Source organism: Aptenodytes forsteri, unplaced genomic scaffold, assembly GCF_000699145.1.
Source record: "Aptenodytes forsteri isolate BGI_AS27 unplaced genomic scaffold, ASM69914v1 Scaffold176, whole genome shotgun sequence".
Lineage (NCBI taxonomy): Eukaryota > Metazoa > Chordata > Aves > Sphenisciformes > Spheniscidae > Aptenodytes > Aptenodytes forsteri.
This window is the reverse complement of record NW_008794853.1, coordinates 154,958-170,247: the sequence shown is the minus strand read 5'-3', so window position 1 is coordinate 170,247 and position 15,290 is coordinate 154,958. Positions and strand designations below refer to the sequence as shown.

The following is a 15,290-nucleotide window of genomic DNA, read 5'->3' as shown; positions in this document are numbered from 1 at the left end:
GCTAGGGATAAGGAAGACATTTTTTACGCTGAGGGCGGTGAAACACTGGCCCAGGTGGCCCAGAGAGGTGGTGGATGCCCCATCCCTGGAAACATTCCAGGTCAGGTTGGACGGGGCTCTGAGCAACCTGATTTAGTTGAAGATGTCCCTGCTCATTGCAGGGGGGTTGGACTAGATGACCTTTAAAGGTCCCTTCCCACCCAAACTATTCTATGATTCTATGACCACTTTGTTATGGTGTCTCAAGCAAACATCTATCCTGGCTTCATTCCAGGAGGATTTTAGTTTATTGTTGATGCATCCTCTGCAATCCCTTGCTATATTTTTACAAGCTATATAATGCACTTTTTAGTGTACCTTTTCCCTGATGGTCTGTGATGTGGTTTGTTTCATTCGTGGTATAGCAACCCTAGTTCATCCATGTGGAGTTCTTATTAAATAAAATATGATATCAATTCAGAAGTTACCACAATTACTGGAAACATGAGACTTCTCACAATGTCTGCCTGTTTTTAGTGCTGATCAGAACCAGTAAGAGCTCTCCAAATCATCAAAACATTTTTGTTTTTAAAGCTAATTTGAGATCACATCAATGGTATATTGGTTAACATTTTTTAAGAGTTTGGTGTACAGTTGTTAGTTTTGTTAGACGTGGCAGCAAGTTTGTGTAAATTGTTTCAACCCAGTGATTACAAAACCATTTGTTCTTTTTCCCATTGGTGCAGCTTTTTATTGAAAATTGCAGATATCTTCAAATATACTCTTTTTTTTCAGGAATGCATCTTTCAGTATTTTTCTCCAGGGAGAAGTCTATTTTAGCAAAATAGTTTATGTCAAAACATTTCAACTTTGTACTTCTATTAATTCTGTCTTGTCTTCAGATTTATGTTACGGTGTTAATTACAATATTTAGTGATGTTTCTATATTCACAGCTTTTCATTTTTGTATTCAGAAATAGGTCTTGAACTTTACTTGATGGGACAGGCCAACATTTTGTATTTGCTTTATAATTCAAAACAAAATCACATTTTGAAATGCTGGAGTTTCCCACAGAACAGCAGTTCTTTGTTTTGGGCCAGATCTATTTAGTATCACAATGGGTGTGTATCACTGAAGTATGCAGCCTTTACTTGCCCCTCAATGTCACTGTTGATCAAGTGACAGTCTGCAGACAATGTCATACTTCTCTCATTCCTAATGTCCATTTTAATTTTGCTTATGACTATTGGAAATTACAGTTTTATCCATTAACTATAGGGTGAATACCACTAGCCAAGCAAAGTAGCTGTATTATTAACAATAATAAGTGACCTGGTGTGTGCATGGTAATAAACACCGTAGAAGGACAGAGTTCTTCAGGGAGACACTATCGTTTAAGTAATACTGTGGCACATCTCAGGACTTTTACTTTTTTGCAGGATAAGTAAGTCAGAACCTGGTTTTAATTTTTCTCTAACAAAGTTCAACCTCATTATTTTGGCCAAAAGTGAAATGGCCCAACTGCTGTCTTTAAAATTTAAAATGATTGGAAGTCAAGGCAGACAGCATGACGGTAGATGTAGTCTGGAGTTAGTGATTTGGAACTATGCAATGTGGAAGAGTCTGACTCAGCTTTATGACTGATCTGAATTTTGCTGTCAGTCATGTTAATGTTGCCATTGATTGTGTCATCTAGACATTTCAAGGCTGTTGGCTGTAAGGTCAAGTTAAAAGAAACAACGACAATTAGCATTTGACTACAAAATCTACCAGTAATGAATGTTAAAAAGGATGGCTCAAAGGTGAGCAGAAATATCTACCAGAGTGAAACAGATTTTATTCCTTCCAGTGGATTCCTTTGCACAGTACAGTAAGTAAACTGTACCACTGTTATCTTAATGATAGGCCCTTCTGAGTTGGTTAAAATAACTGTATTAGTCCTGCTTATCTTCAGGTTAAGTTCTGCTATATTCAGTGTCGAGCTTGGAAGTTAGTTTTTCATCGAGTGTTTGAATTGTCGGGATTCCTCTTGGAGCCTTCTTTGCGACTCCCGATGTCACTGGGGAAGATGTTTTATAAAAGCTGTAAGAACTGAATACATTCAAGCAGAGAGGAGAGTGATCTGTGTAATCTTCATAGCAGAATTGCGGAAGGGCTACCATGAGCATTGCACACATTAAATCAGACCTGTGAAAACAGTGGTTTAGAGTGGAGAGCAGCAAACATAACACCCTTATCTAAAAATGGCAGGGGAATGGTCTGAGCTCCCACAAGCTTTCAGGAGAAGGCAAGACTGAAGAGCTTAACTGGAAAGAAGTGCTAATTAAAGATACAGAGGTTAGTGGAAAGTAGGATAAATGTTGATGAGGTTTTGCCAAAGGTGGATGATGTCAAACAATCTTCATTTGTTTTTGTAACTAATTCTATGGAAATTTTACAGGAAAATTTCAGGATTTCAGTAATGCAGCTGGTGAAGTGTTAAGTAGGATATTATCAACCAAAATGGAATTTGGGAATCGAAAATGGAGTTGGGACTGGTTGGAAGTACCAGACTGAAGAGAAGGTAATGGTAGCATTCCTCAAAGAGCCTGGTCGTCTTTAATATTTCCATGAAGGACCTTGGATTCAGCCGTAGGAGACTGCTAATGGAGTTTGCTGATAACACAAAGTAAGAGGCTATCATCGTAACAGAGGAAAGTTGAGGGGTATCACACAGCAAGAACTGAGTGCCTGCAGTATTTAGAAATGAGCTGGAATTCAGTGGTATAAAATGCAAGGTCATAACGATGGGAGCGTACTCTGGTAAGGTGGGATCTCACCAGCTGGGGAAGCCAGGCAAGGCAGATGCTGGAGTGTCACCCATGGCTGGCTAAATCTGAGCCCTCAGTGGAAAGCATCTGGGAAAAAGAGCAGTATCCTCTTGATAGGCACCAAGGCATTTCCAGCATATGCAGAAAGGTGGTGATATTACTGCCCAAGGCGCAGGTAGGATATCTTTTTGGATATCCTGTGCAATTCTGATCATCCATGTTCTGGAGAGTAGATTAAAATTGGCATAGATGCAGAGAGGAACTACTAACTCAGATAATCAGGGAATGAATTGCTGAAGACATCGAGAAAGCTTGTCTTGTTTATCCTAGCACAATGAAGCCTGAGAGGCTATGTGATTACTGTCTATAAATATCACAGGGGAATAAATACCAGGGAGGGAAAAGAACAGTTTAGGCTAAAGGCCAGTGTTCTCACAAGAGCAACAGTTATACACAGAGTAAATAAATTTAGGCTGGAAGTGAGAGAAGGTCTCCCTGCAATCAGACCAGTGAGGTTTTCCAGCAGTCTTACAGCTAGAAAAGTGGGAGTGAGAAAGCTGACTGCTTTTAAGATGAGCTCTATCAGCTTTTGAAAGAGGAACAGAGATCATTAGCAGATTCCTCCCAGGCCCCCTTCTATGGGAGAACGTCACGGCTGCTAACCTGCCTTTTCAAAGGCAGCTGCACACGGTCTTGTCCATGCCACTTGCTTTGTCACTGGAGATGGGAGGACAGGACCACACGGCGCAGTGTTCCTCTCACTGCTAGGTTGCCTGTGGGAGCCCTGGGAGCAGTCTGGTCTCGAGGCATGTGAGAAGCCGCTGCCCGGTGATGGGGAAGCAGGCGCTCTTGCAGTATTCATTCCTACCCCCACTGCTTATTGAGGAGTCAGAAGTCTGCGTTAGGGGGGACAAATCCTCCTGACGTGGGACCACCTTGGCAGGAAGATAGCCCAGTGAGCACGTCTCCCCCAGCTGTAGCCAGAACAAACATTTCTCACTGTGAAAGAACAGTGGCTATTCCATAATGTCTCCTGGGTACTGTATTTGGCACAATTATAATTGGTATAATACAGGGTTTATCGTAAGAATGCTTTGGGCTTGTTAATACTGGGTTGTGAGGAAAGCAAGTGGAAGGAATGAGGAATAGCTCAGGGAAGGCTGCTCCTGGTAAATGATTCACAGCAATGCCCAGAATGCTGTTTAGGAGGATATTGCCTCTGGGATCCAGCTGATTAACAAAGCTGGTTTAGCTGTGTGAGGCCAGAGCTAGAAGCCAGAAAATGTATGAAGGATAATAAGCAGCTTAGTCTCCCTCTCTGGTGAGATGAAGCAGTTGTGTAGAGGAGCTAGTGGGTGTGTGATGACTGTAGACCGCCGCAGCCTGCGGTCCGGGCACCAGGCTGGGGTGGCAAAACTATAGGTGGCAATGACAGCAGTGTAATAAGGATCCTTGGTGCTATGTATCTGTTTGATATACACCTTGCAAGGGAAATGATAAAACTAGCTTTGCACATTAAGGCTTCGTGGAGAAAGAAGTGGAGGAAGTTCAGGCCACACAAAAAGGCAGTTGCCAATATAATCAAAGGAAACGACAGCAGGAAGCAGAAGAGGTGGTGCCTCAGATGGAGGAAGGTACAGCAGGGAGGAATTTTGATGCTAAACAGAAATTTGCCAGAAAAACAGATTTGTGAGCACCATTGGTACTATTTGTGAAATTGGGTCAAACTTGATGATGAATTGTATTTGAGGAAAATATGTAGGAAAACATTTCGTCTTGATATTTTCAAACTTATTGTTTTAGAAATATTGACGTTTTGACAGTTTCAAAATAACTTTATTTTAAAATGACACCTAATTTAAAATTATTTAAATTTTAAAATACCAAAAAGTAAGAAAAGAATGTTTAATTGGCTACATTGAACATTAACTAGACATTTAATTTTTTTTAATTAACTGAAAAACTGTATGTTCCTATATAATTTTGTCCCCCACCATCTCATTTCCTGACTTGTTTTAATCACAACACCATTCAAATCAGAGCTGTAATTATGCCCAATTTCTGTTACTTGGAGTGCAGCCTGAAGCTCTTACTATATTCTCTGCTTCTTCTTGCTGTCCAGATAGCAGCAGTGCCGAAAAATAACTATTTCTCTGTACCTTTTTTCAAAGGTGATTATTTTTGTCATAATTTTCTATTTAAACTTTGTTTGGTGGATTGCTTTGTCGTAATCTACTTGCTGATGTTTCATGAATGAAGCAGATTTCCACCTTCTGTGAAAAATCAGGAAGTGTTAAATTCCTGGGAATGCTGCAAGACCCATCTCTTTACCGGAATTTTCTCTGACTTGAGTATGGTTATTTTCCTTGCATTTTTCAACATTACATTCAATATGAATTATTCTACAGTATGTCTGTCTGAATAAAGTATTGTGGAATATACTGAGCAAGGTACTATGGCAAACAGCTGCATGCAGTTTTGCATATTTTGGTTGTCTGTTCTCTGCCACTGTAGACTGACTTTATATCTCCACTTGATGGAACAAAAAAATTAGAACCACTTTAAGCTGTTTATCTGAAAGAAAATGGAAATTGCTTTGCTCTGTATTCCATAGCAAAGGATTCAAATATAGGTGTGAAATTTAGTTTAATTTCGAAGCGTCTGCAGGAAGAAAACATTAATTTTGTAGGCTATGCTATTAGACTTAAAAAAAAAATCCATATTTTACCCATTTAATTAAGTGTTTTAGATTTATTGTAGTATCTATCTCACTGGAAACTGTGCAACAGTGTGTGAAATTCTGTTACAGGTCATACAGCAGAATGATAGTGCTGACAGCCAGAAGTTTCTTAAATAAACTCTGCCTTCCACCTAGCTGCTCTGCTTTCCCTGATAGTGATATGTACCTTTTTACTAACTTTCCCCGTTACTCAAAAGTGGGTTTTTTTCAGAATCACTCTGCTAATTCGTCTGTGTTCCAAGGTTCTGGGCAGGGCTAAACACTGGTAAAAATCACCTCTTCTTGTTTGCTTTCTCTGGTAGACCCTATTTCATTGTTCTCCACATTAAATGTCAGAGTATTTCCTCCATGCACAACCTTTTTTTTTTTTTTTTTTTTTTTTTTTTTTTTTTTTTTTTTTTTTTTTTTTTTTTTTTTTTTTTTTTTTTTTTTTTTTTTTTTTTTTTTTTTTTTTTTTAATGAATTGCCTTTTAATCTCTCTCTTTTTTCTTTACATCATTCAAATTTTACATGCTCAAGAATGTGAGTTCTGTAATGAGGGGCTAAGCCATCAGCAGCAAGTGAAACTGTGAACTGGGGAGTAGCTGGGCAGGTCTGTACCTGGAGTCCCCTACCAAACTCCTCAACAGGAGAGCTCTTTGAAAGGTCCCAGGCGACTCATGGCAGCAACCCTTGGAGAAAACAAAGCCCTTGGCCAAGTCTGGTGGAAACCTTGTTCGTGAATGGTCTAGTACTGTCTACAACATACACCTGTGACAAAGCAGTTCCCGCTCTGCAGTCAACTCTAACACCTGATTTGAATGGTTTGATACAGTGATTCAAGTGTAATGAGTGTATGAATAAATCATAACTCTTTAAATAACTAGAAGATAGGGGGGAAAAAAGCCCAAAACCAGTAGCTATTCCCTTAATTGTTGACAGATGTTTTCTTATGTAAAGCAGAGGTTTTCTCTGTTTCTCAGGCAGTGGAATAACTTCCAGTTCCTATTTCCATAGTCCATTCTTATTGTCATTTCTGTGAATTTCTTGGCATTTCTGGAACAGTCAGATTTCTGTGTGGAACTGGGACTAGGACCGACTGTCTCAAGCAGGTAAACTATGCCACGTGCAGGCACCTGTGTAAATAAGTGTTCAGGTTTATCTCTGGGCCACAAAAGGTTGAAAGGAATGACGTCTGAACAGTACTTAGATTTCTCTGTTCCCCTCCATTTTCATAGCTTAAGACTTGCACCACTGTTATGAAAATGGGAGATATTTCTCCCCCATGTGATCTCCAAAGAGATAACTGGTTAGAAGAGCAGTTGATGAGCTTGTCTAACTCGATCTGCTGGATCACTGAGAAAAGCCAGCCTTTGAACACAGGCATCCTCATGGCAGGCAGTAGTTTTCCTGTTAATCTATGAACTATCATGTATTTGTCCATACTAGCATAACTACGTGTGTTACAAGGCCTCCTTCAGTCATTATGTAAAAGCCTCACTTTGTGTGGTAGCAGTTCAAGCTTTTAGCTCTGGCATTGCCCACTTCAGTTCCCCACTACATTGACCAAGAGAGTAGCCAAAATACTGGAGTTGCCTCATTAATGAGATCTTTTATACTACAGGGTCCACTGAGTCCTTTCCCAGCTGACTGCATTCCTAATGCTATTAGTTAATGCCCTAGGTGCAATGGCTGAAAACACAGAATCAGGAAAATAGGATGTTGAACATTAATCACCTGCAGGACCACCATTTGCTGCTATTAAATATCCCATTGCATTTTTGTACAAGCATAGAGGCGTAGGTTCAATAAATTCAGCTGAAGTGTTCTTTGAAGGCAGGGCAGGAAAGGCCCTTTTGAGCTCATTTCTGCCTCCCCTTAAAAATGAAACCCAGAAAGCCAACAACAGCTCAGTAGGAGAGCAAAAACATCTGGCCCCTGGTGACTCTGCAGAGTACAGTACTATGATCAATTACATTAAAACATTCATCTGACCCCAGCATGGTAGTCTGTGTCATCTGATTAGATGCACTTCCAAACTGTATAAAGCAATTGGAGATGACTGAATTATAGATAAGCATTTCAGAAGAATAAATTCAGGGCTGTTGGATGTTAATGTAGGTAGTTCTTGCAACATGACATATCATGGGCAGTGTAACGTCCATTCAGGATCTGGGGAAAGGAATTCCCACCTGTGTGCCTTCGAGACTATTAATAATAAAATTTCACCCAGCATTGCCCAAATTTTCTGGTTCTAGTCAGCCTGGCCTTGGTAGTGCCAATTTTATGGCCACACTACTGCTGTCTAGAGAGGAACTGAGGGGTAAGGAAGTGAATCTAAGGAGTTCCTTCCCAGCCTGTTCATGCCGACCTCATGTAAATCTCTGCGCTTCAGTTCATTTGTTCCCTGGTTGTGTCGATTCAACAGTTTGGGAGCTCCTGTTATAATCAGATCTCATCAATGAACTGGGCCATTTGGGACAGAGAGAGCGCAAAAATGGTTGATTTGTTTCTGTTAATGCAGACCATTTCCATGTGCTGGTTTTTTGTTTGTTTTTTTTTTTTTGTCCCTATGGGTCTTTTAGCACAACTGAGAGAATGGTTAAATTTTGATCAGGTAGCAGAAACGAACAGCCAGCATGTAAAACAAGAGGACCTTTTAAACTAGTTTCGCCACAGAGAAAATTATGGTAGAATGATAGACTGGAATGATACCTAAGGTTCATGTTCTGCAGGGAAGCTTATTTACTGATGAACAGTAAATCTTTAGTGGGAGCAGAGTGAGGACATGGTGAACACTCTTGAGCAGCACACCTTAATGCCATTATTTTTGGTGGCATCTATTTGTGGGTACTTGTGCTGTTTTTGGCTGGGACAGAGTTAATTTTCCTCACAGTGGCTGGTATGGAGCTATGTTTGTGCTGAAAACAGTGTTGATAACACAGGGATGTTTTTGTTGCTGCTGAGCAGTGCTGACACAGAGTCAAGGCCTTTTCTGCTTCTCACCCCACCCCACCAACGAGTCTGACCAAAGGGATATTCCATACCACATGATGTCATGCTCAGCATATAAAACTGGGGGAAGAAGAAGGAAGGAGAGACGTTTGGAGTGATGGTGTTTTGTCTCCCCAAATCACTGTTATGCGTGATGGAGCCCTGCTTTCCTGGAGATGGCTGAACACCTGCCTGCCAATGGGAAGTAGTAAAGGAATTCCTTGTTTTGCTTTGCTTGTGTGCGTGGCTTTTGCTTTCCCTATTAAGCTGTCTTTATCTCAACCCATGAGTTTTCTCACTTTTACCCTTCCGATTCTCTCCCCCATCCCACTGGGAGGGAGTGAGCGAGCAGCTGTGTGGTGCTCAGTTGCCGGCTGGGGTTAAACCACAGCAGTACTCCAGTTGAAGCTAATGAGGATGTATAAGGATACTTATGTAGGGGTGCTCGGAATACAGAGGAAGGTTGTGACATCTCCATCACTGGGAGCTTGTAAGTACTGATTAAATTGAACATTTACCAGGAGTGGTTTGTACCATTGATCTTTGTGTAGTTGATCCTGCCCAGGATGGGCTGAATGAACTTGAACTTTTCAAGGTTCTTTCCAGTCATTATTTTTATGATTCAGTGACACATGAGACATCCACTGCTCCCACTGGAGCAATGAATTCTCAGCATCCTTGAAAAGCCAAAGTCAGCATGTGCTGAATTACAGCTCCAGAATTAATCAGTGTTCTTGCAAACGTGGGTAAAATTTGATGGAGGGGGGAAAAGTTAAAGAGTATAGGGATTCAGATTCAGGCTCGTGTGAGTACATCCTTCTGCAGAGGAGTGCTCTTTTTCGTGAAGAGTAACACCTATTTGCAAAAGGCTGCAGGGAGGCTGGGTGTGTGCTTTGCTGGAGAGGGAAGAAACGTCATGTTACTTTGCCCTGAGGAAGTGGACCTGCTTCAGTTCTTGCTGGTGTTACTGGTAATGGGTGCTTAATGCTAGGCAGCACCACACTCTGTAAATGAGACCAGTTTCTCACTCTGGATTAGGTTGTACTGGCTCCCTGCACTCCAGCAGAAAACCTGTTCTGCCTTTTGTGATCAAACTCTCATTAAACAGTGAACAGCCCTTTTGTTTTGTGTTTCCGGAGTTGCTTTTCCTCCTCCTCTCCCTTGAAAGCTCTGCAGAGGGGAATGGCTGTTTTGCCACAGGAGGTCCTGTCGTGGAGCGCTGCTGTCGTTAGTGTTCTGTCGCATTGTCAGGCTTTGATGACTCAGGCATTAAAAAAAAAACCAAACAACCACTCCTCTTTCTGAACTAAAATAGCCTAAGAGCAAATTTTTTAAAGCAAATTTTAATGCAGTTAGTTAGGTCATATTTTCTTTCTGAAAGCTCGTAATGGGACTCACGGTTTTGCTGCTTGAACTGAAGCTACTTGAATGTTTAGTTACTATTTTTTAAACAAAATTCAATGCCATTGGAGTCCACTTAAGGTCTTTGATAGATTAAAAAAAAAAAAGAGGTCTTGAGTATTCAATAGCTTTGAAAAGGGCTATGCATGTTTTGTACTTTAGGGCAGTGTTTCTCATCTAATTTCTTTAATGCATCAGAAAATAGTTCTTAAAAGAAGTGAAAAACTTAAAAAGAAATCTGTGCACATTTCTGTTTATACAAGCAAGCAAACAGAACAGGCAAAATAGAGGTAAGAAAATAACTGTCAAAGCTGAGCCTAGATTTTACTGGGTTGTAAATGAAAATCACTGTAGCAATGCTATATGAGAAAGTACATGGCTCCTCAACAAAAAAAGGCTGGAAACGGTGATGTAGGGCATGTCTGCATGCGTGATGTAAGCCATCCTGATACCCAAGCCATGCCCAAATGATTAGTACCTCTGACTGACCTAGTGAGGTGCCACCCAGAAATAAGAGCTTTGGTCTCAGAAGAAAGATAGCCACATTAAACATCTCTGCACGGCACTGCGTTGCCCTGTGTAGGTAAGTCCCTACTGCCCAGATCTCCTCTGCTCTCCCCATTCTCATGCAGACTTTTTGGCGGGTCCAAGAGTCCCTGCAGGAGGCTGCTGGGCAGCATGGGTGGCGGGGTGATCTGGCCCCTTGTGCCGGGATGCAGTGGTGGTGGGCTGGGACTGGACGACAGCCCTTCCCACGAGGTCCTTCCACATTGTGTCCGGTCACATTGCTTTCATCCCCCTGCTCTCTTGCCCTCCTGAGTGTGAGGGACAGCTGCCTGGTACCTCCTAGTTCCCAGTCAGTGCAAATAAATTATATATTCTATGTATTCCTTCAGGACAGAAAACTTTTCACCAAGGTTACTGATCCCAATCCATAGTCAAACTCAGGTAATGTGCCGTTCCCCTCCTTCCCTGCCACTGCTCAAGCCCCCCAATCCTGTGGCTTTCCCCTCTCTGCCCTGCTTGTGCCGCCAGCCCTCCCCTCCTGCTGAGGACGTGGAAAAAGCAGTTGACTTCAGATGCTGGTTTGTGGGGCAACACTGCACTGGCCTGGCAGCGTTGGATCTAGCCAGCCCCGACCAGGTTGATGGAGCTGCAGTACGATGAAAACAGTTCCCCAGGTAGTGGGGTGAGAGGAGGAGACTCCTCTCTTTCTCCCCACGCAGGTTTTGCTGACGAGCACACCTCTCCTCCCTGGCTCCAGGCTAAGGCAAGCAGCACCCTTCTGTGTGTGTGCCTCAGTGTTACACGGTGTCTTGCAATCCTTAGGGGTTAGAAGTGATTCCTTCCAAGAACTGGGATTGTGGCCACAAGGGCTGGCCTGCACAGCTGCGGGACACAGCTGACTTCAGTAAGTTTAAGGGCTGACAGTATTCTGTGTCTGTCAGCCTTTCCAGCTGCCTGGCTCTTCGTTTGTAGCATGTTAACGTAGGACTTTTCATCTTGTATGCCCTTCAGAACACTTACTCACAGTGCTGAAACCTCACAACACATCTCTGAGGCCAATATCAACTCATCTGGTTTTCACTGCATCATTTGCAGCTGAAGCACAGGAGGGCTGGAAGACTTGAGGTTGCCCTCAGGAGAGCTAGAGCCTGTGCTGCATGCAGTTTCAATAGTGGCATCGCTGTCAGTATTACCAGCATGACACTGTTTTATTAGGAAAACTTGTTACACTAGCACAATGGAGCTGTGGATGTAGTTACAGTATGACTACGCTGCTGTAGTTAGTGGGGTTAACAGCAGATACTACTAACCTGGAGTATTTACAAGTGTGGCCCATACTCACATGGCTGGGCTGTCCTCAGCCCTTGCAGGGTCGGGATCTGAACCATTGGTGCCAGAGCTTCAGTGAGACCCTTAAGCACGGGCATCAACATCCTCCCTGGGAGAGCCAGGACCTGCCTAACACAGAGGCAGTGATGCTGTTGGGGTTTGCAGGCTGAGAGGCTTGCATATGCTCATGCGCAAAATAATTTCTTATCAACATTGCAAGAATATCTACGAAGACCATGGTACATACTGGGTTTCTGTGAGCACAGTCATGTAGGTGGCTGCCACACAGCATGGTTTGTGTTCCCAAGACTAAAACCCTTAATGAGAACAATTACTAGTTTGAGGTATGCAGAGACTGGAAATTACAAGGAAGGGTGAACAAGGTTTGTGCTGCTATCACAAAGGCACCCTGAGAAATGTTAAAGCAGGCTTATTCTAATAATTATTGTAAGCATGTGCGATATTTGTACTGAAACTAAGCAACGTGTCGTTTTGTACAGTCATTGATTCAATCCACTTTCAAGATGGCACTATGGGAGGAAAAATATATTTATGGGGTTTTTCTATGAATTTCTCTCATAAGCAGAGTTGCATAGCCTTGATCAAATCTCTAAAGTCAGTGGAATCTTTTGTTCAGGTATTCTTTTTTTTTACAGGATTGTGTTCTTTGGCTTTGCTATGCAAATTAGCTTTTTGTTGGATTATCTGATTCACTTTTTGACTTATCTTTGGATGCTCTCTAGTCTCGTGAACAAAAGATTTCTGTGACTTTAACAATTTGTGTATGAGCAAAGGGTCATGCAACTGTGTCTCGTGTGAAATATCAGTAAAATGCAAATAACTCATTTAACTACCAAGCCTAACTGGAGATGAAATGGTAGGGCAAACTGAGTTTAAGATAGAGCACTAATCAAAAGGAGGCATGACTACCTGTTAAAGGCTGGCTTAATAAGAACACAGCAGGAAAAAGAAAACAGTATTTCAGTCTATATGGCTAAGTGTATAGACAGCAAACTCTGTAGTCTGAAGACAGAATTACATCAGAACCAGCTTCAGAACAAATAAAGGACACCAAAAGAAGTTAATTATGCCTCAAGGGGGAGTAGAATATCAAGGGTATCAACTTATGCAGAAGGAAGGAAGAAAAAAAATCTGTGCCTGCCTACAATCAATCAGTTCACCTTTAAACCTGAAACTCTTTGAGCTTAAATAGGATGATATTAAAGGCAATATACTGCCATCTTAGAAGTTCAGCCTTGTGTCTTTGTCCAGTGTTCAGCAGTATCTCTTGCATGTGAAGATGCAGTGGGGTTTTCAACTGCTCTGAGCTGCCTTTTATCACCTTGGTGGCCCATGCTGTTCTGCTGAGATCTGTCCTGGTTCTGGTTGCTCACAGATCTTTTCAAACAGTCCAAGCGTTGCTGGATATTTAACACCTGACCTGTGTGTGTTACAGTTCCACAGAATGCAGCTTTTCAGGATTACATAAATTTAAAGATCCAGGCTGGGTTCTTATATAGCAGAGTGCTTAAGCTCAGTTTTATGCACTGGTGTGCATGCATACACATGCTTCAGTCACATTGAATCAATGAGTGAAATAAAATGCGTTGCTGGGCTTAAACATGAATCTTAATGGTGGATTTAAGCACATTTCGCTGAAGCAAAACCTTAGTGTTGTGCATTCTCCTGTAAAATCATAGAAGGAGCTAATTATAACTGCTTGGTTTTAGTCAGTACTAAATTGTTTTAAAAATGAGTGATTCTGGTGGCCACTGACAAGTACAATCTGTGTCTGCTAATAGTTCTGTTTTCTTTAGATCTGTTTTCCTAAAGCTTTTGGGAGCAGATTTGGTTCAGCGTGTTCAGCTTGATTTAAATTACTGCCAGACCAACATTTTACATGTACCTTGCCTCTGTGAAAGAGGCTGTACAACATGCTGGCTGAGGGGGAATCACAGATCTATAGATTTTAGAGCAAAGGGAGAACACGATGTTCATCTAAACTGACTGCAACCCTGCCCAGTCCATAGGTTCTTTTATTTAACTCAGCAGCTTGAGGTTGACCGAGAGTGTATTTTTGGAATGACAGCCAGGCTTGATTTAAAGACTCCAAGTGCTGCAGAGTTTGTCACAGTCATTGGGAGTTTGTTCCAATGGTCAATTACCTTCTCTCTGAAAAACCTGTACCTTATTTTTTTGGAACTCTGTTAACTTTTGTCTTCTGAAAACTGGATCTTGCTGCTTGACTTCCTCAGCCGAACTGGGGAGCCCTTTACTTTCCCATAGATATTTCTTGTGATTGTTAGTTTATATTTTCATGGTGTCAGAAAAATTTCTTTATACTCACAAACCCAGTTAGGCAGACATCTTTTTCACTCCAGTATTCCCATGCTAAGGGTCTGACATAAAAATATGCTGTCTTAGAAAAGAGTTGATATGACTGTGGTGCTTTTTATTTCAGTTACTAACCACTGGTTTATGATTTAATAAAATTCATGGCTGGGATATTAGTACTGGGAAAGAAAGGGTATTTGGTATATGCTGTACTTAAACTGTAGAAATCATGGTTGCTCCAGTGTCCCCCAAAATATTATTCTCAGTATTTCCTTGAATGTATCAAACATGCTTTGCAAATGGCTTGAGTTCTCTGTTACTTCTTTTTCCCATAAAAAATTCCCATGGAGTCATATGGCCGGATGATATCGAAAAGGTGTCTGGTCCATGACCTTGCCCCTAGGCAAGATCAATAATTACTGTGAGCCTGTATGATCTTCCTTTCATTCTTTTCTACTGAGAAGCTGAAATACAATCGACATACATTTCCACAGAGAATGAAAATTATAAAGAGAAGGGTTTTCAGAAAGCTTGAGCAGTAACCTGTGTCCTTTCTCACATGGTTCCCTTAGAAACCAAGTAAGATCAATGGGAGAAACTGTTGGTAAATCCTGCCTCGATGCTTTTGTCTCACTGCTTTATGAGTAATTATTGTTCCTGTTTTCTCCTTAGGGCTCTTCCTGCAATGATGCAGTGGGTCCGAACTCAGAAACCAGGAGAAAGTGGTGTGAATATTATTACTGCAGATTTTGTAGAACTTGGTGACTTTATCAGCACAGTCATAAAGCTCAACTATGCCCTGGATGAAGGTGAAGATGACACTACTTGATAGTACTATAATATGTGTGTTATTGCATTATTTAGAACTTAAAAAAAAGATTGCATTTTAAAAGAATTATCTTGTAAAACATTGATCTTCCTATAACACGCTGAGGTGTTTAGGGCTTTAGTGGGTGGGCGTAGGGGAAATATTTTAATCAATTATGATCATTTTTTACATTTGTGTTTCATGTGAAGAGCAAAACGAAACATGTTTACAGTGTTTGATAAAAGAAGGCCATTTACATGTTTTCCATGAGGTACCAAATATAATTCATGTGTCTTCTATGGTTACAAACAGTGCCAAGAAATTTGCTGCTTTCGGAGCAATGGGATGTATATTGCCCTCTGCCTGCCCACAGCAGGATTCCCAACGGTGTGAGCGTTACACTGGGAG

At 41.4% G+C, this 15,290-nt stretch overlaps 1 protein-coding gene across 1 annotated transcript in view; it reads left to right on the top strand.

Annotated features, from left to right (window-relative positions):
• PLCXD3 (phosphatidylinositol specific phospholipase C X domain containing 3) overlaps window positions 1-14,940 on the top strand; it is an 87,638-nt gene extending 72,698 nt beyond the window's left edge. The window contains exon 3 of the mRNA XM_009274531.1: window positions 14,747-14,940. Coding sequence (XP_009272806.1) covers window positions 14,747-14,903 — 157 coding nt within the window. The 3' untranslated portion in view covers window positions 14,904-14,940. The remainder of the gene's footprint in view (window positions 1-14,746) is intronic.
• The last annotated feature ends 350 nt before the right edge of the window (window positions 14,941-15,290 follow it).